This window comes from Epinephelus fuscoguttatus, linkage group LG10 (assembly GCF_011397635.1).
Source record: "Epinephelus fuscoguttatus linkage group LG10, E.fuscoguttatus.final_Chr_v1".
In the NCBI taxonomy this organism is placed as follows: domain Eukaryota; kingdom Metazoa; phylum Chordata; class Actinopteri; order Perciformes; family Serranidae; genus Epinephelus; species Epinephelus fuscoguttatus.
The window spans coordinates 41944976-41967850 of NC_064761.1; the positions used below are offsets into that span (position 1 = coordinate 41944976).

The following is a 22875-nucleotide window of genomic DNA, read 5'->3' on the forward strand; positions in this document are numbered from 1 at the left end:
CCTGATATATAGATTTAAAAAAATATGAGGCCATGCACATTTATAGTCAGACACATAATTTGTATCCATTAAAGGACAGATGACAGTGACAAAACGTGTTCAGCGCAATCTGGGATGAGGTCATGCACTGGATTCACCGCTGGCAAACCACAGCTGAGCATGCTTCATCGAGCACGACACACACATATATTCACACACGGTATCCCGGTTCACCATAACGAGCAGGCACCACAACAGAGCACAAGGAGAATAGCCACCACAGCCACAGCACAAGCAGAGGAGGAGCACAGCACACTGCACACGAGCACTGAGTCCCAGCAAACCTCTCAGGGAAAAATTAAAGAGACACTGGATCACTGTGCAGGAGCGATGTTGACAGGAAGTAGAATCACTGCGAAATTAGAGCTTCACAAGGCTCTAAAAAAAGGAGAGGGCGCCGAAAGGGAAGGGCTTTACGCTCGAGTCAGAGTGGGACAGCTGAGAGGTTTGTCTGAGAGGGGGAGGCAGGCTGAGGCGGGCGGTGGGACACGGGCAAACACACGGTCACTCACTGGGTGTCGCTTTGGGACGTCATAGACCCCTTCCTTCTGCTGACTGGTGGGAACCTACACAATCGTCCAACAGGGTCAGAGAACAGCCAAGAGAGCCCGTTACCTCTGGTTTAATCACACAGTCAAAACAGTCTTTACACATCACTGGTACAGCACTGGATGCCAAGACAAAACCCTGAAACCTGGCTCCTCAGGATCCAAATCAATCAGTAGTAGATTGTGAGAGCGTGTGTGTGTGTGTGTGTGTGTGTGTGTGTGTGTGTGTGCGCATGGATAATCAGAATTAAAATCTGTGGAGTGAGAACTCATCTACTAGGCTAATCAGAAGACTAGGGGCCTCCGGTGATGGTCTCCCCCTCTCTCTGGCTTTCTCCCTAATAAAGAATGGATAAGGCTGCTTATCACACTCACAGACATGTAATAACTCAGATTGTCACACACATGGAGACATGTAATATCTCCATGTCACACAGGAAGATAGATTTGACAGTGTGTGCAATGAGAAGACACAATGAGCACTGATAGCAAACTGCTGATATGTGTGAATCCTTGGATTCCTGTGCTTTTGTTTCACCTGCAGCAACACGATGTTTAAAGTAAAGTTTTATTCTTCCCTCGTTGTGCCCTAATCACACTGTGCGGTAAATGAAAACACAGCGCTGATGAAGAATGTGGATATCTATCTAGCACAGCCCGTCTTTCTCCTCCTCTCAATGCCTTGTTACTTCTTCCACATGTTTATTTCCAGAAGCTGCCATCTTTATTCATACATTAGTTCCTCTGTGGCTGGAGGCTGGCTGAGGCTCACGTTTCTTACGCCCGATGTGTGTGTGGGGGTTTGTTTGTATCAATGTGTGTGTGTGTGCATTTTTCTGTTTGTGTATGTTTGTGCACGCGCCAGCACTCCGTCTATTTTCAATCCATTTTATTTAAAGATCAAACGAGAGGCTGGTGATTAATCTTTCTTTCCCCCGCTTTCTTTCATCTCCTCGGGAAAAGAGGGAGGGGAGGAGAGGAAGAAAAAAGAGGAGGGGTCCGCCTTCCACACAGGCCAGGAATAACCTCCACATCCCCTCCACATGCACCGTACCCTCCCCCCCTTCTTCATCCCTCCGAGGTCTACCCACGCCTCTTAGGAGTACACCCAGAGAAAGGCTGCTCTCTCTGGGGTAGCTAGCTTTAGCTGTCGGGCCCCTCTGGAGAGTGCTGGCTGGTTGTTTGCCTCTGATTCTTACCGTCTTTTATTTACTCTTTGTACAATTTTTACGAGTGGAAAAACGCAGCTGTTAATTTTATGAGCAGGCCACAATGTATCCATCCCGTTAAAGAGTGATGTAGCTATTGGCAAGCAAACGGAAGATTAAATCTCTTCTGTTTAAGAGCTTCTTGTTGTTGGGAGTTTAACCACAGCTGACCACAACATGACCAGAATATAACTGAGACACAAGCGACACAAGACGAGCTTGTGAGTACCTGATAAATGCTCTCTTCTGATTGGTCACGGATGGGCTCGTGTCCCGCCTCAAACACAATGTACTACAACGTCAGCAGCGGAGGGAGGAGAGGGAAACAAGGAAGCAGGAGAGACATTGGAAGATAAAGAAATTGAGAGAGAAAAGTGGTGAAATTGCAGAGGTGATTAGTCAAACAGCATTGTCAATAGGCTCTCGTTAAAAAGCAGCTGCAGAATAGATCCCGGTGACACATGGGGGAGAATTTAAGCAGCGAAAACTCCAAAAGCAGCTGAGAAAAGTTATACATCTTTCAGATAATCATGCACCCCCAACTGGCAGACATGCAGACACACAGGACCCTCATATTTGGACGTCTCCTTGCTTCCACACACACATCCGCGGACATCTAACCCTCCGATATGTACCACACTGCCACGCTGTAACCAAACAGGGGCTGTCTCCCCACAGTGCACACACAGAGGAGCAAGCTGACTGGAATGCAGCAGGTTGACAGCAGCGATGCAATTGGTCAGGAAGTTACCTGGTAGACCGGGTCCTCCAGATCCTCCTCCAGTATTGTCTGCGGATGAGCGGCGGCAGGAAATAGAGGGAGAGATCACACGGGGAGGAGACAGAGAGAGGAGCAGAGGGGAGAAGGCAGAAGAGAGGGAAGAGGCGGAGAGTTAAGCCGGTGGAGTAGAAAGAGTAGGCGGCAAGCACAGCGAGACACAGCAGCTTCCCGGCATTCAGATAATCATTTGGCAATCATCAGAGAGAGAGACACACACAGAGAAAGATAAAGAAAAATTAAACAGGAGATGCAGAGAAGACGGAACAGAGAAAGGTGAAATAAGCAAAATGGGCAGATGGTGACACTGATGAAACCTCCCTAAGTCGTTCGCTTGCTTTGATGTTTTTCATTTCAAGTCTTATTTGACTTGTTTGTCAAGAGTCTCTCAGATGAAGCTCATCAAACCTATGGCACATGATTAAGGGAAGGTTAAAAAGGGAGAAAACAGGTAACAGAGAGATGGGAAGTGTACCTGGTAGACGGCCTGCTCACACTGCTTGTCTTTCTGGGCCTTCTTCTCCATCTCCTCTCTCTGCTTTATCTCATAGATGAGCTGGAACAAGTCCCGCAGGTCCAGGATCACAGGCTCAGCCTAAGAACACAAGGACACATTATACACCCCCATTAACACACAAGGCCTTTCACACTGCCTGGTCAAGGCGGGAATGTTACGTTGTTATTCGGCCTCGCTGTTCTATCTGACAGGTACGAACACAGAATGAGGGGACAGAGATTTTCAGCCTTTAATCCAGCAGCAGAGGTAGTAACAGAGCTGGATCGCCATTGGTGTGGAAAGTGTGAGCTTGGACTCCATCAAAAGTGTCAAGGCTGGGGCTTGGGAAGGGTGATAGCTGTTGGAGATGTAGCAAATAAAGGGGCACGTTGGTCCACATGCTGTATGAATGTGAAATGGTGCATGACTTTTGGTCAGCTATTGTCAAATGTATTAACAATATACTGGAAACAGACTTCATTGGGGGTCCCACATTTTGTACAGTGGGCATCTTACCAACGGAGACTAACCTGTCCTCAAAGTGTGCTCCTGGGTGAAACTAGCCTCACTACAGGGAACAGGACAGTGCTGAGACACTGGAAGTTAAAGCAACACTTAGCCTACCTTTCTGGAAATGTTACGCTTCTCTTTGTTTAGGTTAAAATGCTATTAATAAGCTGATGGCACACTAAAATGTAAGTGAATTCCACCAGAGATAAAAACTCATAATTATACTATTCTCATATGGTTCTAAGAAAACTTGAGTGTCCTGTCTGTCTCCGACTAACGTAACCGCTTGCGTAACAGGTATTTTCAGTTTGCCTCTAATGTAACTATAACGTAGCTATAATTTTATATATGACAACACAGCATCCAGTTGCTAACGGTTAGCCTGTAGCCCTGTAGTCACCAGAACTATCTAACGTTAGCGTTTACGTTATATGCAGGACATGCGCGGGACAGGTAACGTTATGTTTAGTTTGCTTCTAATATAACATATAACGTTATATATGACAACACAGCATCCAGTTGCTAATGGCTAACATTAGCCTACTGTAGCGTAGCCTCTGAAACATTAATGTTATCCTCCTTGTGCGTTTCCACTTACTAGTAACGTTAACGCTACTATCTAACGTTAGCACTGTAACCTTACTCTAAAACTCATCAGTCATCACTGACTCTGGTTGAGTTTTAAAACTCCGGGGTTGACTGTCTTGGTTGTTACGCACTACTGTAGCACTTACTACACTTGCTCTCCTCTTCCGTGTGTCTAGCATTACCATGCCAACGTCTACGTCTATCATAGACGTAATGAGGACGCAATGGAGGAGGGGGGAAATTCAGCCTCAAAGAACGGAGTGATGAGCTGCTGAGGATAGCTGCTTTTGAGTAGCTTATCCACAAATAATAATAATAACAGTGTAAAGGTTTTCAGAAATATTTGGGGTTCCTATCTGGAGATGATCGGTAAAGATAAATAACGTGTCAGTTGATACTTCTGGGTCCCATCCTTGTGTCTATGCTAAGTGGATGAACATAAGACACAGTATGATGTGGTATAAATGTTGCATGACAGCCTGTGTCACACACTGCCAAGAAGAATGTGCACGTTCTTTTCTATTTTCCTTATTATTTCGTCTTTTAATTTTAAATGTTGTTTGTACATCTGCAACGTACTGTTTGTTCTAATGCTGAAAAAGCAACAAAAAGTGTAAAAAAAAAAGTGAAACCGAAAACTGCATCTTCTGACTATGCACCTTGGACATTGAACAATCTTTAAAAAGACCTAAAATTAGAAACACTTATATGCACTGATGAATTTAAGGGCATCATAAAGAATGTGGTGACAAAGACATGTGCTTGTTTTTCTTGCGAGGCCACTTTGTTTGAATAGTTGTTGTTTCATTGTTGATTTTTTGTATTATATGTTGTATCTGTTGCATTTTAAATGTGTTTTTCTTGGCTCCAACCTCGGCCAGGTCTCTCGTTAAAGAGATTTTCAATCTCAATGGGACTTAAATTAAATAAATCATGGCTGCTTATTCTAGATATGTAGTGATTAATGTTTACTGAACCTGCCCTACCTCATGACAGGAGATTGAGACCATGGTCAGACCAACAATAGCACTGTAACAAAAAACATTATGGTCTTTCTCACCAGCACAGCAGTGTCCCCAATGCAGAGGGCTGTGGCAGAAAAGTTTCACCTGGCTCACCTTATCCCACACCCGGCTGCATTGGTATGCATTATCACCAAGATGATGATTTTCCAGAATTACAAAATCTTTTGTTTTGATGTCTGATTCAAACTATTAATCACTTTAATACTATGACGCCTGGATTATATTTCATCTTCCCACCTGTGGCAGCATGCCCCAACTGAGAAAGACCCTTGCATTTTTCTAATTCAGCGCCTCTTTGGGACTGAGTCAGACATACTGGGTTGGGTTGCTGACAGCCGATTATGGATGATTCCATTAGGCAGCATGCCGAAAAACAAAATGGCAGCAAACTGAATTTGGCACTTTTGCCAATTCGGCAATTAGTTTGTCTAAAATCTTTCATTAAAAGTAACAATGTCTCTGTGACTGATTGTTTCCCCCTGTGATTAGTTAAATACTCGCCAATCCTTGTAAGTGCTGAAAGTAACTAAACTCAGAAAATGGAGGTTCCAGGCTATGAATTTCTAAATATATCGTCCTGCCTGTGATTGGGATCTATAAACCAGATTAAGGAGCAATCACTAGATACTCTGCTCCTTCTCTAGGCCTGGTTCAGACACTGACAAGAGCAGATACTCTGCGCTTGTCTTACCTTGTACAACCTTTCTTGTCAGGGGAGCAAAAGTACAGATGATAAACAAGTTAGGTGACTCACAACTTAAAACTACAGCGAAGTGTCTTATAATACAATGGTGTTTCAGACCAAATCAATTATTGACTGGGGCTATGCCAAGTGCACCCAGAGTTAACAGACTGAATGCTGCCTTGCATAAAGTAGTTCTATTTTAGTGTCGCCTTTCTGCAAGATGTTCCCAGCCGCATAATGCTCCTGACAGACACACGAGGGTAAACGGTGGCTCCTGCTGAGCCAACAGTGAAACATATTGTCACTCTGTCAGACTCAGATCCTCTTTGCATTTGACAATACATGCTCTAATCTCCATCTTTTCTTCCCATCTGTCTCTTTCTCCTTTTCGCTCCTTCTGTATCAAAACTTGTAGGTAAGAGAGAAGACACGGGGAGCTGAGACGAGCAGTGAATTCTGGAATCGTAAATGCAGAAAGCTTCAAGGATGATCTAGGAGAAGTGGCCATAATGGACCAAAGAGATGAGATAACCTCAGCTCAGCTCTCTTGAATCAGATGACTAATTCATAGCCTACAGCAACAGTGACAAATGATTCCAACAAAAAGTAGTGATAAAGATTTTACTGCAGATACGCTGTTTTATTAAAATCTGCTCTGATCAGAATTTTTGGTTCAAATCCGCCTGAAGATTAATGCAATAGATTCACCCTTTACCCAAATTAAATTCTGGTGTTGGTTATAGACAGACTCCAGGATATTCTGCCAGTGAATTTATCAAGAATTCATTTCTTGGTATATTGAATTTCCCTCCATCTGCCTCATCTAAATGAAATTCAGCTAGTTATTTCCTACATTTCCTAAAACGAATTTTGACAACCCCGAGAGGATATGCCTGAATATACAGCTAGAGGAAGTACATGCAGCAATGACCACAAAGTAAAAACCAGGGAGAAACTTTCAAACTTGTACTGTACGTCCTCTCTGACTCCTCTGAAGATGGAGTTATTTATCTGTAACCGTTGAACCCTGGTGTCAAACTCATACAGAAGCATTTGCTCAGTGACTCCGGGCTCAGACACCTTTGATTGACACAACTGACATTTTGGATAGATTCAAAAATGTTTTGCCACTAAAATAAGCTGGAAACACTGAACTAAAAACTGTCCTGCCTCATGTCGTGGACCCAGTGTGCGACCTGCAAAAAATGTAATTCGCAAGTGGTATTTTGTGTTGATTTTATTTCTGGGTTTGGTTCTGGATGAAACAAAGTACATGTGGGTTGGATTGTAGGCGGTGGATGACGAATACACTCAAATAAAATAATAATCGTTAGAATTTGATTTAATGTTTTAACACTTTAATCCTCTGACTGCTGAGTTTGTGTGTCGGCTCTGTCTTATGCGCCAGCTGGAATATGAAAGCCGCCTCAATCAGCTGTGTTACTTATAGGCAACTGCAGAGATGTGTTGCTCAATGTTATTAATAAGGGCAACTAGAACTTAAGCCTCGCAGTTGTATGCCTTCACGAAGCAGTCAAGTTACAGTTACAGGTTATATCCATGTCTGTCCAGACTCATTCTGTAGCCATGACAGCTGACAATCCCTCAAATGTGGATGGTGCTGCAAAGAAACTACATATTCTGAAATGTGGATGCTTCACACATCCTAAACCCGACAGCACAGGAGATCGATACCACAGGTAGGCAACCTGTGGCTCCGGAGCCACAAGTGGCTCTTCAGCCCCTCTCCAGTGGTTCGCTGTGGCTTTGACCAAAAAGCAAACGTTTTAATCTTCATTTATCAATGCTGTAGGCCTAAAGAAATCCCTACATGCTCAGATTATAAAATGTGAAGCCTATATACCGAATAAAATAAATGTTTTAACATGTCTACAACTAAAATGTGCATAATACATCTACTGTCTGGCACCTTTTCCTTGAAATAGTGCCGAACTTTGATAGCAGTGGCTATAGTCTTGAGTCTCCCTGGCTGGTTAGCTATGGATGCTAAATCCAAAAAAGTAAAAGTCTTGGAATAACATGAGAATTTAGTAGTTCTTGTTTGCTTTCACTGCCAGCTCTGCAAATCAAAGTACCAAATAATCATAAATAATGTCCTGCACAGTAGCCACCTTATGAGAAACATATTAATGAATGCTAATTTAGATTGCTAGTATAGGCTAATTTAGAATTAATAGGCTATGTTACCTTCATTACAAGGCTCAACTATATTTTGCAGCTCCACACATATTTTTATTTTTGGTCAAAAATGGCTTTTTTGATGGTAAAGTTTGCCGACCCCTGATCTATACAATCAGCACAGTTTCAAAGTGGACACTAAATATTAAAGACACCAATTCAGTATCCGATCATGTCTTCCCTTCTGTTCCTGAGATACGGCATTGAGTAATCGCTAGAAAAGTGTTTTTAAAGACTATTATGATGTCACGGGGAAGTTAACCTTTGACCTTTTGGATATAAAATGTCATCACTTTGTCATCTTATCCTATTAGACAATTCTAATTTTGTAATAAGTTGTAAAAGTTTTGTGAGGTGACAGTGACCTTTGACCAACAAATTCTATTCAGTTCATTGTTGAGTCCAAGTGGACGTGGGTGCCACATTTGAAGAAATTACTTTAAGGTCTTCTTGAGCTATCGTGTTCATGAGAATGAGAGGCCTTGACCCCTGACCACCAAACTCTAATCAGTTCATTGTTACGTCAAAGTGGACGTGGGTGCCACATTTACAGAAATTCCCTCATGACATTATTGAGATATCGCTTTTACAAGAATGGAACGTACTGACAGCTCAAAACAAAATGCCTCCGGCCACTGCTTTTGCCAACGTGGAGGCATAAAAAGTATTCATCTGAAATGCATTTCCTGAATCGTTTTGAAATATGATATCGTAGTTGTATATGTATGAAATGTCCAAAAATATAAAAATAATTTTAAGTGTGCTCTATCCATTCCTCCATTGCTTATCTGAAGCCGGGTCGTGGGGGCAGCAGGCTGATCAAAGTATTCCAGACATCCCTCTCCCCAGCAACACTTTCCAGCTCCTCCTAGGGGACCCCAAGGCGTTCTCAGCGTCCTTCAGTTGGACGCACCTGAAACACCTCTCATGGGAGGCGCCCAGGAGGATCCTGATCAGATGCCCGAACCACCTCAACTGACCTCTTTCAACGCAAAGAAGCAACGGCTCTACGCCAAGCTCACTCTGAAAGTCCAAGCTCCTCCCCCTATCTCTAAGGCTGAGCCGAGCCACCCTACAGAGGAAACTCATTTCGGCCACTTGTATCCATGATCTCATTCTTTCAGTCACTACCCAGAGTTCATGACCATAGGTGAGGGTTGGGACGTAGATGGACCAGTAAATCGAAAGCTTTGTCTTCTGGCTCAGCTCCTTCTTTACCACGATGGTCCGGCAAAGCACCTATAGCACTGCAGATGCCACGCCAAACCGCCAATCCACAACTGAACCCACCGACTTTAAGTATGCTGCCTAACCAAATTATTTGAACAGCACATGGCTTATTACAGGATTTGCAGATTCGAGTCAGGCCGCAGAACTAATTGGTCATATGTGCAGGTGGCAGAGCAGGTGGAGCACTGCACGTCAATGTACCTTGCACATTACAAACTGGGTGTTTTTTGTTTGGTAAGTGTTAAATATATTTCCATTAGTAGTAAATTAAAGCTTGTTCTGAAACAGCAGAAAGCGACACTCACCAATCACGGCTGAACCAACTACTACATTATTTTTCATCTGTGGTTGCTGTTATGACTTGCTCTTATGGGAGTAATTTTATTTCAGTTTTTTTTCAAAAAGACTAAAATAAAAGATTTAATAACTTTAGATATAATAACTTTTTAAAAACACCCAGTCTAAATGTCTAGACCGACACTAAGAGGTCTTTAAACTCTCTGTAGCCTTTCAATAAATTGGATACAAAGCTGATTTCGTAACAAATAGATCTTTTCATATTAATTACAATTGTAACTTTTCTAAAAAACCTTATAACAAAGACTGTGATGAAGTTAGAGTCTGTGGACGAAAGCCTTTCTAACACAATTAGTGTCCTTCCATCTCCACTAAAACTTGCTAAATAAAACACGTCCTTCTTGTGCTGAGACTTCGAGTTGAGTGGTAAGCCAATTACTTTCGAATGTACCCCTAAATTGGCCTTTTTCGGAACAACCTTAAGTCTTAGTCTTCATGACGACAGAGACGCTTTGTTAATTCACATCAAAGTGGTTACTTTCCAATTACAGCCTCAGCCTCTGCCATAAGCTCCGCGCCTCCACCCCTCTCATCGTCTGCTCCACGACTAATGGTCTGAGTACGAGTGATGGTGGGTTCAAATCCTGAAAATGTGAGTAAAATATAATTGTGACCTTTCCTCAGGCACCCGTCAGGTAAATGACAGCTTAGGTGACTGATGAGAGCTTAGCCTCGTGCTACTATGCTCTGGAGAGTAGCATTTGTTAGCAACATTTTTTGAGTGCAAGTCAGGTTGGTGTAATTGTAGAGTACAGCCTGGTGTGTGTGTGTGTGTGTGTGTGTGTGTGTGTGTGTGTGTGTGAGGCTGTGTGTATCTGTCTAAGTCAAAGAGCCACGGTTCATGGCCCTGGGAGGATGGATATGCCATTAGAGCCGGTGACACACACTCAAACCCTCATCGACTCACTATGGGAAATCAATATGGCTACAGAGCGAGCCAGCTGGATCCAGACTAAACAAGCCAGGCACATAGACACAACAACAGCAACAACAATCATAACAGGTCCAAGAGGGGTACTCAATATCATATAGAGTATGTGGCTGCAGGGCTGAATGTGAAACCTTACACACACACACACACACACACACACACACACACACACACACACACACACAAAAACTAGAGCTCTACAGGGTAAACAGTTTGTTTGATGAACGGCACAAAGGAACATGAGCTGATGTTCAAGGGTCCTTATCTAAATGTCAAGAGGTTCGTGTTACTGAGAAAAGACCCCGCTGAATCATACATTAACCTACACACAGCGGGTGCATGGGGAAAACATGTACACACGCTTGTGAAACACTGAAATGCACACACAGTTGCCTACACACTGACACTGACCGACTGTGCGGTCTTGATTGCCACGAAGCGGTGGTTCCCTTCCTTCCCGCAGACGTAGCCAAAGGCTCGGTGGTCCGTGATGTCCTTGGCAATGTAGGAGATCTCGTGGACCGCATGGTGGTGTTGGAGGACCTGTAGGAACACGAGACACAGGATGTTTAATAAATGATTCAGACAGCCAACAAACAAAAGATTACAGTTGTATTTTTTTTATTACTTTTATTTTAGAATTTACGACTTTGTGCTTATAACAAGGAACTGTCTGCTACATATGTTGACTTTATTCCATAGACTGTATACCAATAATGGAAGTAACCACCGTGAAGTCACCTATCAGTTTCTTCACTCCCATTTTGAAGCCTTGAGTTCGGCATTTAGGCTGTCACCATCATTGATTATGGGAGCCAAAAGTGACCATATTGGAGGAGCGAGGGGCGGATCTGACTTATAGACTGTGGTGATGCCTCACAGACAGCCTGGCAATTAAAGCGGCCGTTAATCGACAGCATAACAAACCTTTAAAGGATCACTTATTCAAAAATTTATCCCTTTACAGTTGTCATAAAGGGGGAAATTACTAGGGATGCACTGAAATGAAAATTTGTAGCCGAAACCGAATAAAATTAAACGCTTGGCACAATACCGAGTACCGAATACCGTTGTTTAGTTTTTCATTAGTTTTTGCAGATGACCCCCTCCAGATTAGTGTTGTCACGGTACCAAAATTGGGAGTAGTATCACAATACCACAGCAAAAATGAGGCAGATGTGCCTTTTGTCATTTATAAAAAGATAAATCACTTTTCTATAATACATCAATGATATTTCAATGGAATAAATTACTTATTGACTTATTCATACTTCAAAAACAGCATCAATAAGTGATTAACATAGGGGGGATCAAAATAAAATAAATAAATGAAATAAAAATCAACCAGCCACCCTCCTCCCCTGACAAGTAAAGAACAGTCCCTAAAGTGCGGTGAGGTTTGTTAGTTACCTGCCACAAAGAGAGAAATGTGAACGGCTCGTTTCTTCTCTGACACGCCACATACTGTGTGCCACCACGGCTCGGCTGTTCAGGTACTTTTGGGCAGTCATGACGCCAAGAAGAGGACATTATAGGAGCCGGACTTCTCCGTCGCCAGTAAGCCTTATCTTGCGCCGCGAAGCACTATGGCCGCCGTATTTGACAGGAATACATTCCTGTCTGTGTGTGACACCCGTTCAACCCACAACCGGCGGGATTCGCCTTTCGTTTCTGCTGCTGGTTGAAATCTGTACTCACACAGCGTGCTGAATGATTTATTTTGCTTGCACAAAACTATTTTTAGTCATAAATGCGAGTGCGGTGACGGACAGAGTAAAATATCGCCACACTGCCGACATTTTACTCCGTCCGTCACCGCACGCTGTTTGATTGCGTTATCAAAACACGCCGCTATTATTCGGCCTTGCTTTTCACTTATTCCACCGAATACCGAATGTGTGTGTTTTTTTTGCAATATTCGGCCGAATATATTCGGTTACCGAATATTCGGTGCGTCCCTAGAAATAACCTATAGACACCAAACCCTTTTTGGTTAGCAGGCTGTTTATTTATGCTGTAAAGTTGGGCATTTTTAAGATTGGCTCTATGAGGATCGACTCACTTTAGGTGCAAGCCTCAAGTGGCAGTACAAGGAACAGCAGTTTATGGCGTTGGCCTCATTTATCAGTCCAGGAGGTAACAAAGAGACTGCTTTGCAAGTAACATTTCATGATTGCCTGATATCAAACAGAACTGTCAGCTCGTTACACTCCATTCCTGTCTTCAGTCTGACATTGCTTCAACTCTTACCAATTCCCCTGGGGGAGGGAGATTGATTTTCCCCTTAACCAATCACTAGAGACTAATGTATGCACCTGAATCTAATGTCATGTTAAGTCCACGCTGATGCGTAGCCATGCCAGCACACCCATTTTGCTGAGGTTTTAAGAGTGGAGCAGAGTGAAGTAAAAACAAACTACGATGTTGGACAATACTCATAAGACATGTCAATTTAAGCCCCGCTGCACAAAACATTTTCAGTATGGTAGCTTTGGAACCAAAACTAACCCTTCAGACATGGTACCTAGACCCTAGGTCTGCTTAGTGTTTCTGCCACAAACAGTACAGTGTGGGCAGGTGTTGTCACTCACTGCTCTGTCCAGCACTCACTGTATTTATGCTCCCCGTGTATTGTCCACAGAACAAGGTCACATGCCGACATTTTCAGAACGAAATAGAACAGGCTGCAGTGAGAGTCTCTCTCCATGGGACATTTAAAAATAGCAGCTTTGTGCATTTAGTCCTTCTCAGGCAAGCTCAGGGGTTTAGTGTTGCTGTAGCCCACAGGAACAACGCTCCAACTGAGGATTGGGATATATGCAGTTCACATAATCCGGTTGAAATTAATATATATTCTTATGTAAATGTATGTCATCCAAGAGAGACAATATAAAAACTAAAGTGATGGTCAAAGTTGTCACAGTGAAATTTAAGGTGTGCTGATGGATTCACGTCATCAACTCATGCATTGAGTAACATTACAAGTTAACGTTCCACCTTAAAAGTTGCCGGCAGTCGGCCCAGTGAATGAAGTCATTTTTTCTCAGACTCCAGCTGCTGTGAGAGGCAGCAAAACATCCTTTCATTTTATAGTTAGGGTTTACTAATGAAACTCTCCACAGTATGAACAGTGGTTACATGAGCCTCAAAACCAGACACAACTCAGCCCTGAGCAGAGTGACCGTCCTCTACTGACCAATCAGACTGCAGTGTTCACAGCTCCACCTTTTAGTACCAGATCTGTGTGCTAGGTACCCCAACAGAGGGGGGACCAAACATGGGGACTGTATGGAACGGTTCTGTTGGTACCATCCACAACTTTTCACTGAGGAAATGGGAAAAAAGCATACCGAACTGAACTGTACCAAACTGCTCAGTGGAAGCGGGGCTTTAGAATAGCCTTGATAGTAGCATCTATCTGGTCTACGGCAGCCAAAGTGTTCACTCCTCATTGGTTGTGGCACTCAGCAATAAGACCCATTTATGCTCCCTTTACGTACAAAAATGTATACGTCCGTTTCAAACGATGTTACCGTCACTGCCCACATATTTCCATGCATCCTTTACGTTGGCATGGATGTTAACCAATATATCCACCAGGAGGCAGCCCAGAGTCGAAAGTTTATGACAACAACAAACTCAAAAACAAACATGGCGACTGTGGAGGAGATATTGATAATGTACCTCTTGCATAAAAGACAAAAACAGAGGCAGCGTTGTAGGAGGCGGTGGTCGGTGAGGCCGTTAAATACATCGCAACTGGAGGACGGAGAATTCTTTTCTCTAGTACTGCCGAAGAGAGAAATTGAATTGTTATTTCTTCTTCGTGTCTCACTAGAGCTATGTATCAGGTAGTGACAGCAACACTGCCTCCATGGTTCCCGGTGGTACTGCTCCGTTTGGCCTGTATCCGTAAGCTTTATGGAAACGTGCAGAAATACGGATGAAATGAACGCAGAGCACGGAGAGAAGGCTCCGTCCGTATCCAGATCCGTATTTAACGTTGAGCATAAATGGGCCTTTAGTGTTACTAGTTGCTAGTGCCCCTACGGCGCTCATTGGTCATTTTTTATTTCTTCTCAAAGTTGGTGGAGTGGATCAATTTACAGATCTGAAACCAGGTAACTTTCATGAATGACACATGAACTTAAGTGACTGAGCCAACTCTCAGGTGTACAAACTGATACTAAAACACTGGAGACGTCATTCCCACACAAAGATTCAAAATGCAACCAGAGAATTCACCAAATTGCTGTACGCCTCCTCAAAAACCTGTGTGACGAAAACTCCCCCAAGTGTACATGCAGAGACAAACCCTCTCACACGGAGACCTTGTATCCTGTATTGAACTGCTCCTAGCTCCCGTGCCCTCTCTAGTTTAGCCTGGGTGGGGAGTGCCAAGCTGGCATTGCCTGTGGCAGATGGCACTGTTTTTTCCCGAGGACAGAGGGGGGATCAGTGACAATCACAGCTCGGCAAGCTGTCGACTTGATCACTTCATCTGTGCCCTCACGCACAACACACACAAACACATACACACACACAAACACAATTCACAACTTAATATGCAATAGCCCTCTGTTAAGTCACACTAAATGTCTGCTTTGTTGTTATTGTGTGTGCCAGCTGCATGCTGGGAGCAAAGACACACAGTCAACATAATGACCCAGTAGCCCTTGAGTGCATGCTAGGGGTTGTAGCTCTATACATCAGAGGCTAAACACACACATCTGCTCTCTTTGAAGCTATTCCAGACCTAAGACATGGCAGAGCAGAGTGACACCAATTTAACATGGGGGCATTGCTGCTCTCTCACACACACACACACACACACACACACACACACACACACACACACACACACACACACACACTAAGAGCCTCAGTAGAAATAGATAATCATTGTATGAGTTGTGTCTTCTAAATTTAATAATTAGAGTAATGATTATTATTATCACCTCTGATTGACATGAAAATTACATCTAAGGCAGTGCATGTGCTCTCACACACACACACACACACACACACACACACACACACACACACACACAGCTCATTTGCAGGGGTTATTGAATTATCTCTGGGTGGGTGGCGAGGTGACAAAGACGGACTCTGATTCAAAGCGAGAAGCGAATGAGACGACTGCAAAGATTCAACTGCACTGCTTCATCTTGGTCGAAGCTACATCTCAGAGAGCAGAGACAATTTACATATACTTACAGTCAGTACCTAGTTTGTCAGGTGCAGCCTATACTAGCCAGTGTTTTGATGTAAAGATTTAACAAAGTGTTGAAAATGTTCCACAGGGATCTTGGCAGACTGCATCTGGTCTTTCATGTGTGCTGTGTAGAGGAGGTGTGGTACGGATGCCACTGGTTATTCATGGCAGCAGTTTACCCTGGCCTCTACTCGACAGAAAACAAATCTATTTTACTGCCAAAGATTTGTCGAGAAAATATTATTGCGCACATTCTAATGGGTAACACTGTGACGTCAGTGATGAAGCTGACTGTGGAATGAACTTTGCACTTTCATTCTCAAGTTGGCAGAAAATGTACGGCTAAACATAAGAATTCAAACTGGGCTTTTGGAATTTCCCGTAACAACCTTGGGCATTTAATTTTAATTCTTGGTACATTGCATGCATACACATAACACAAATGAAATCTTCAAATCAATTTGATGGAAGTATAAATTTTAGTAATCTTTCTGCTTTCAAAGCAGCACTCAAGCAACATTCTGTGTGGCTTTGGTCACCAAGAGATAATGAATAGAACAACCTTGCCCTTCTTAATTAATTGGAACTCAAACTTTTGCTGCAGATTTTTCTCTTATCTACACCAGGGTTAGTACAGTTATGAAATACTTTGTTTTTCAATGCCATACAGAACAAACTTTAAGGCCAATTTTAAAATAACAAAACTGTAGAAAAAAAACACAAACAGACATATTTCGGAGTCTGGGAACATTGCGGGGAACACTTTCCTACTCCATCATTTGAGTTGTATGATTATTGTTTTCTCCCAGTGTTTAGGCACCACAGTACCTCCGCTTTCTGTGTAGGCGTACACCCAAAAGTTATTCAAAAATCTGTTAGTCCTGACCCTGCTGCTGGCAGCAGAACTAGAGGAAGAGGTGTGCCAGAGACGAGGGTAAAGCAGAACTCAGAAATACATGGCATTTGTTGGCGGGTTTTCTTGGCAATTTTGAGTTTCTCACTCTGCATGTGAGATTCCACAGCCTTAATTACCATCATGTTGTCTAGGAAACTTCTTGAATACAATACAGCAAGCCTCATATGTACAGTACTGCCCTGTAATGAAGCTCTACTGAAAGTTCGGCCAGGAAGACAATACTTCTCATGCTCAGGCTGTAAGTTTTTTTCTCACGTTGCCACTCACTCCTTGCATTCATGCTCACTCACTATCTCTAGGTGTCATTGTCTGGGTAGGTCAATTAAGTGTTCAGCTGATTCACAATCAACCAATAGCACAGCGACACACCTCTATCAGCCTATCATCTTACTGCTCCTCATTTTAAATGTGGTTCTTTCTCTGCAATAGTTCATTCTTGCTTTCTCGCCCTCCACCTCCCCATCACCACCTAGTCTTTACAGATTCATCGGCCTCATCTGCCTCATCAGCTACCACCAGTGTCTGAACTCCATAGGGGGATTTGTCTTGCTGCTGCTCAGATGTCCCACAGTCACAAAATATCTCCCTCTGGTGATGGCTCATCCATCGTAATCCAATCCTGCAGCCTTGCTGTGTTTACGTGGCAACTCGCATGAGACTCGAGAACGTTCTTGTACTTCTTGTTCTTGTTCTCGAGTCTCGCGAGTTGCAGGCTAACAGACCACGGTGAGAAATTATACTATAAAAGTGAAGTAAATTACGTCTTTTCAAGTCAATTTTGCATGCCGTGGCTTTCGGGCAATTACAACGGACGAGCCATTCTGACGTTTTTGAAATGCAAGAGTGGAGTTTTATTACATTTTTTGGACGTGGGTTCCATGCACTTCAAGTGTATGGAAAAATCAGGCGAGCTGTTATCCTCCGATACCCCGAACAAGTTTTGTGGATTAAAAAACTACACTGGTGGTCGTTGAATATGAAGTTCCCCGTATCATCCATGGTACAGTGGATCGTCTGCTCTGAGCATCCCGGTGACAAACAAAATATGAGTGTTGTCGGTTCCGCTATCCTGATCTGAGTGATGTTATTGCAAGAGGCATTTGGTTACCAATTAATTTGAAATTTAAAAATGCAACGTCAGAAATTAAGATTCATAAAATCCTTCTTCCCATGTCTGAGCATTTAGGACTATTGAAAGATTTATTTAAGACATGTTAGTAGTAATTAAGGCCTCATTTGTAGATGAATGAATTCAATGCCTTTTAAGACTGTTTAAGGATCTGTGGGAGCCTTGTATGCTACAAAAAGACAGTTGTACCCAGTTGTAATTGGCACGAGATGTCATTATTCTCTTTAGGTCTCTTGATAACACGACATACATTTTTTGCCAGTAAGACTGTGACTTGCTGTTGTTTTTGTTGCAAACATTCAAATGTCTTTGCTGTATCAGTCTTGATAAAGTTTGGACAGAACAGTGAGATTAAATCCCAGGAGGGTGGCCGCTGCTGGAGCCGACATGTCTGGCAGCATCAACTATCAGATGCCGCTCAAAGTTGCTTAAACAGATGCATTCTCTGGGGAAGTGGATTGTTTGCAAAAAACACACAGGTGGGTGTATCAAAAAAAGTCAATACGGACTGTGTACTCTCTCTTCTTTTCTCTCCAGCACTGTTTATGCACTATTAGTCCGTCTCTCACAATCTCTCTCTCTCTCTCTCTCTCTCTCTCTCACTCTCTCTCTCTCTCTCTCTCACACACACACACACACACACACACACACACACAGTGTCAGTGTCTCTGAGGGACTTTGGACAGCGTGCCCTTCAGCAGTTGCTGGCCACTGAACCAAGATATTCCCTGTTAGGCTGGGAGGAGGAGAGGCAGTAGAATACTGTTTCACTCTGTCCCTGCTCTTCACATCATCCTCTTGAAGGGGAGACCGTCATAAGAGGGCCTTCAGAGGCTGTCCAGTCTCCAGCCCAACTGGACAGGACTGGGATTAGAGTTGAGGTGTTATTAGCTCTTTGTAAGAGGTGGCACTGCTGTAGTTAGTCAGTCAGTCACAGACACAAATACACATGCACAAAAGCAGAACCTTACTTATGAATAATGCTTGATAACTTAATAGTTTGACACAGAGCTGGCTCAGAATTTGTCTGAAAGAATGAAGACACATGAGGGGCTTATCTGGCCCAACAAAACCGGTCTCTGCTCCCTTGTCTTCTCTTCTGCTTTCTTGAGATCTTGCCCTCACCCTGAGTCCAACCCCCTGTGTTCCCTGCCATGACACCTCCTGGTCCACACACATATTAATTCCCATTCGACCCACAGTTCATCCCCTCAAGCTTGACCCACAGGTCATCACAGCCTCCAATCTCAACCCCCTGTCATTCCTCAGTCCACTCCTTCTAATTTAAGTAAGACTTTACCCATATCAGTTACTCACCCTGTGTTACCTTGAATTGGTGAGGGAAACATTTTTCTTACATGCCTCCACAGTGAACGAAGAATCCAAAAACCGAGAAAATTCTCGATGAATTGTAGTGAAAGGGGGGCTGCATTTAACAAACAGCTAAACTACAAACTTCACACAATTTGTGCAGTATAATCTAAGTCTCATTTATCCAGTCGCATGCTCAGTACTTCCCAAACACATGTATTTTAGCTAAAACCTTACTATTAAAAACACTTCTGCAGGGCTGCCCCCTAATGGTCAACATTAGTCAAACAGAAGGGTCATTAGTCGGCAAGATTTCACTGGTCGCTTAGTTGCAGAAAAAACAAAAACACAAACAAATGTGAAACTCTATTAGGGGCTGCACCTTGTCAAAATAAATCAAAACCTATATGACTGGACCATGTGGGAATTTACTTTGAAAGGACAGACACAGGAAGAGGCCATGCTCAGCAGTCAGACAGGAGTCATGCTGCAAACACCCAGAGCCTGACCTCCAGGCGGTTAAAGACACGGCATGTGTACAGCCAATAAATTTCCAGGTCTGGTACCTGCGGTTATTCCACAGGCTAGTTAATAACATGTCGGGCAGGAAATCCAAAGTGTGGGATCATTTTGAGAAGGTGAAGGACGAACCCAAGGTGATATGTAAACTCATCTTCATTGGTCGACGACAAACATGACGTATCATCTGAAACATGGAAGTAGCTACGTGCCATACCTTTAATCAGGAGTGGAGAGAGGAATGACAGGGGGTTACTGGAGGGGGAGATGACTTGATGGTCAAGCTTGGGGGGTGAATGTTGGGTTGAATGGGGATTAATGTGTGTGTAGACCATGGTGAGGAACACAGGGGGTTTCTTCACCAATTCAAGGTAAGTAACTGATATACAAAAGATCATTTCGTCGGTGAAGTTTTCCTTGAATACAGTAAGTGGGGTGGTCTCTGTTGGTCAACACAGGACCCAAAGTGAATTCATGGAAGGATCTGTCAGTTAATACCATCCTCTGTCTTGTTTGCCTTGCTACAGCTGCCTCTCTGGGTAGCCTCCATATGAATACTGTGCTCCAGGGTCTTTTCTACATAGCCTTCCCTCATGTGTACTTTTTTTTTTTTTTTTTTAACATGATCCTTTCTGCCGGCTGAACTGGACTAATTTGATCTTTCTGATTTCATTCTCCGAGGGAGCAGCAGGCCGGTGAGCTCAGCCCTTCACTCTTGTGAGTTCTTGACCTGACGTGGTGCAGCGGCCCTGACGAGACTGACAAAAAGGGTTGAAGAGGGTAGTGCACACGTGTCTCTATGTGTGTATGTGTCTTGGGGGGGAAGCTGACAGAGAGAGAGAGAGAGAGAGAGAGAGAGAGAGAGAGAGAGAGAGAGAGAGAGAGGGAGAGAGACATGCTGGTCTGCCCTCTGCTAGATTAATGTCTCCTCTCTTCTTCTCCTCCATCTCAAGCACCACCTCCCTCCATCCTGCACGACCTTCCCTCCTCTAAGAGAGAGGCCATCCATCCATTCGTTCACCCATACATCCATCCGCCCATCCGGCTGACTGATGCACAGGAGGGGAACGAGACTGTCAAGATCCCTGAACCTCAGCAGAGTCATTCTCCCTCTCTCCGTCTCCCCCTCTCCCTCCTTCCCTAGCCATTAGAAGTGGTTGAAGGACTGATAGTAAGGACAGCATATCTCTATAGTTAATATTAATGTGCGGAGACAGAGGACAAGGTCTCCCTGTAGAGAGCTTTACTTTGACATATGCTCGCTGATTCTCCACCTATCCCTCTAACTCTGTCTCAGTCTGTCTTTGTCCCTCCCTCCCATCCTCCCTCTATCTGTCTTTTCACATCCTCATTTCTTCACACCCTTTTCTTGTTTCTTCTCTTCCACACCGTCTCCCCTTTGACTCTCCACCTCTCTATCTATCTCTGGTTTTTTCTCTTTATCCCCCTCAATCTTTCAGTGCAGAGGGTTCGTGGCATCGGGATGGGGAATGAGACGAAGAGAAATGAGGGTTATAAAAAAGAGGGATTGGACTGGTGAGGGATGAGTTTGGCTGCATGCAATATGGCTGCCATGTGGGAGGCCACTGGTTACTGTGTCCTGCCTGTCTAATACCCTGCACTTTTGAATTAATGCTAAGCACACACACACACACACACATATACACACACAGTGGCAGTGACATCCAGCTCCTGTCGAGGTGTAAATCTCAGACACTAAAGCCAGGTGTGGAGCAGCGAGCATCAAATTATGTCTAAACCAGACTACATCCACAATCAGATCCGCTGACAGCCACACAGAGCAGAGTTAAACCGACAGCTCACTCTGCATATTTACACGACGCACACAACAGCAGATGTTAATGCTGTATTATGTTTTAAAAATAAGGCTGTTTCACTGGAGCTGCCAAAGCAAAAAGTCAAACATGCACAGACGATCTGGGTGGGCCACAGTGAGCAAACTGAACACCTCATAGAGTGCCGCAGGAATGAATCCTAAAACCAGTAAACGAGTTGCCATTTTATCACTCCCGGTTCCCTCGTCTTGAAGTCAATGGGTCTTTTAAATTGGGTTTTTGGTTCGATGCCTGAAGTAAGGTCTGTGGTTAACACAAGCTTAAGAGACTTTCTTGTTTTGTTTTACGATATTAAACACATCAGTAAATATCCCACTTGTACATTTTGAAGCTTTTACGTGGCCTAAAAAAAGGGGTCGCTAACAAGTGGCTAGTTTAGACTACAAACGTCACCACACCGAGCACAGCTTTACAGCCTCGCAGTGGTGGTGACATTACGTCATGCAACCATAGTGTATGGTGACGTAAGCTTGTTACTTCTGGCATTTGCATTTACACTTCACGGACCAGGGAAGGGAACCAGGGCGACACTGACATCTGAGTCCGCCTGCAGAAAAATGTCATCCCTGCTGCAGTCTGTAGCTGCTTTTTCTGGAAGTTTCTGGGGCCGGTTGCACAAAACACCTGAAGTTACAATTATCCTTAAAGGCCTAGTTCAGGTTTCCTCATAATAAATCAGTTGCACAAAACCCCCTTACGTCTTCTCCTTAAGATTTCCTTAAAGAGGAACTAATGTTTTTTTCAACCTGGGCCCTATTTTCCGATCTACTTTTGTCTAAATGAGTGATAGGATGTTCAATATGTGACATTTCTCCAGTACGAAGCTAGGGCTTACCTGCCTGCAGCCCGTGAGCACACGCTATATTAAATAATAGGGCACTCAGACAGCGTCAAACAACGTCAAAATATGTCCACTAAAAGTGCATTTTTTTCACACAGATAGGCTCAGATTATTAGTATAATTATCTGACAACATAATGGAAAGGAGAAATGAACATCTGTGTTTACCTTTAGCTGCATTCGGACATGTTCTGGATGAGCCATTTGAATTTGATGAGCGCCCGTATTTATTTGAACACGGAGAACACACGGACATACACGGATGCAGAGCTCATTGAAACTGAAGAGCGGACGAGGAGAGAGAGGGAGCAGCAACAGGCAGAGGAACATGTCTGAATCCAGCTAAAGGTAAACACACACGTTCACTTCTCCTTTCCGTTATGTTGTCGGATAATTATATAACAATCCAAGCCTATCTGTGTGAAAAAAAATGCACTTTTAGTGGACGTATTTTGACGTTGTTTGACGCTGTCTGAGTGCCCTATTATTTAA

At 43.6% G+C, this 22875-nt stretch overlaps 1 protein-coding gene across 6 annotated transcripts in view; it reads right to left on the reverse strand.

The window, feature by feature from the left end:
* The window catches only part of dab1a (DAB adaptor protein 1a), a 353945-nt gene that overhangs the window by 27468 nt on the left and 303602 nt on the right, over positions 1-22875 (reverse strand). For 2 of the 6 annotated variants that reach the window (XM_049588158.1, XM_049588161.1), the window contains 5 exons: positions 11006-11137; positions 3049-3168; positions 2547-2585; positions 2025-2087; positions 552-605 (listed from right to left, as the gene is read on the reverse strand). In XM_049588158.1, coding sequence (XP_049444115.1) covers positions 552-605; positions 2025-2087; positions 2547-2585; positions 3049-3168; positions 11006-11137 — 408 coding nt within the window. The remainder of the gene's footprint in view (positions 1-551; positions 606-2024; positions 2088-2546; positions 2586-3048; positions 3169-11005; positions 11138-22875) is intronic. The other 4 variants (XM_049588163.1, XM_049588162.1, XM_049588159.1 and 1 more) reach the window with 3 other exon arrangements.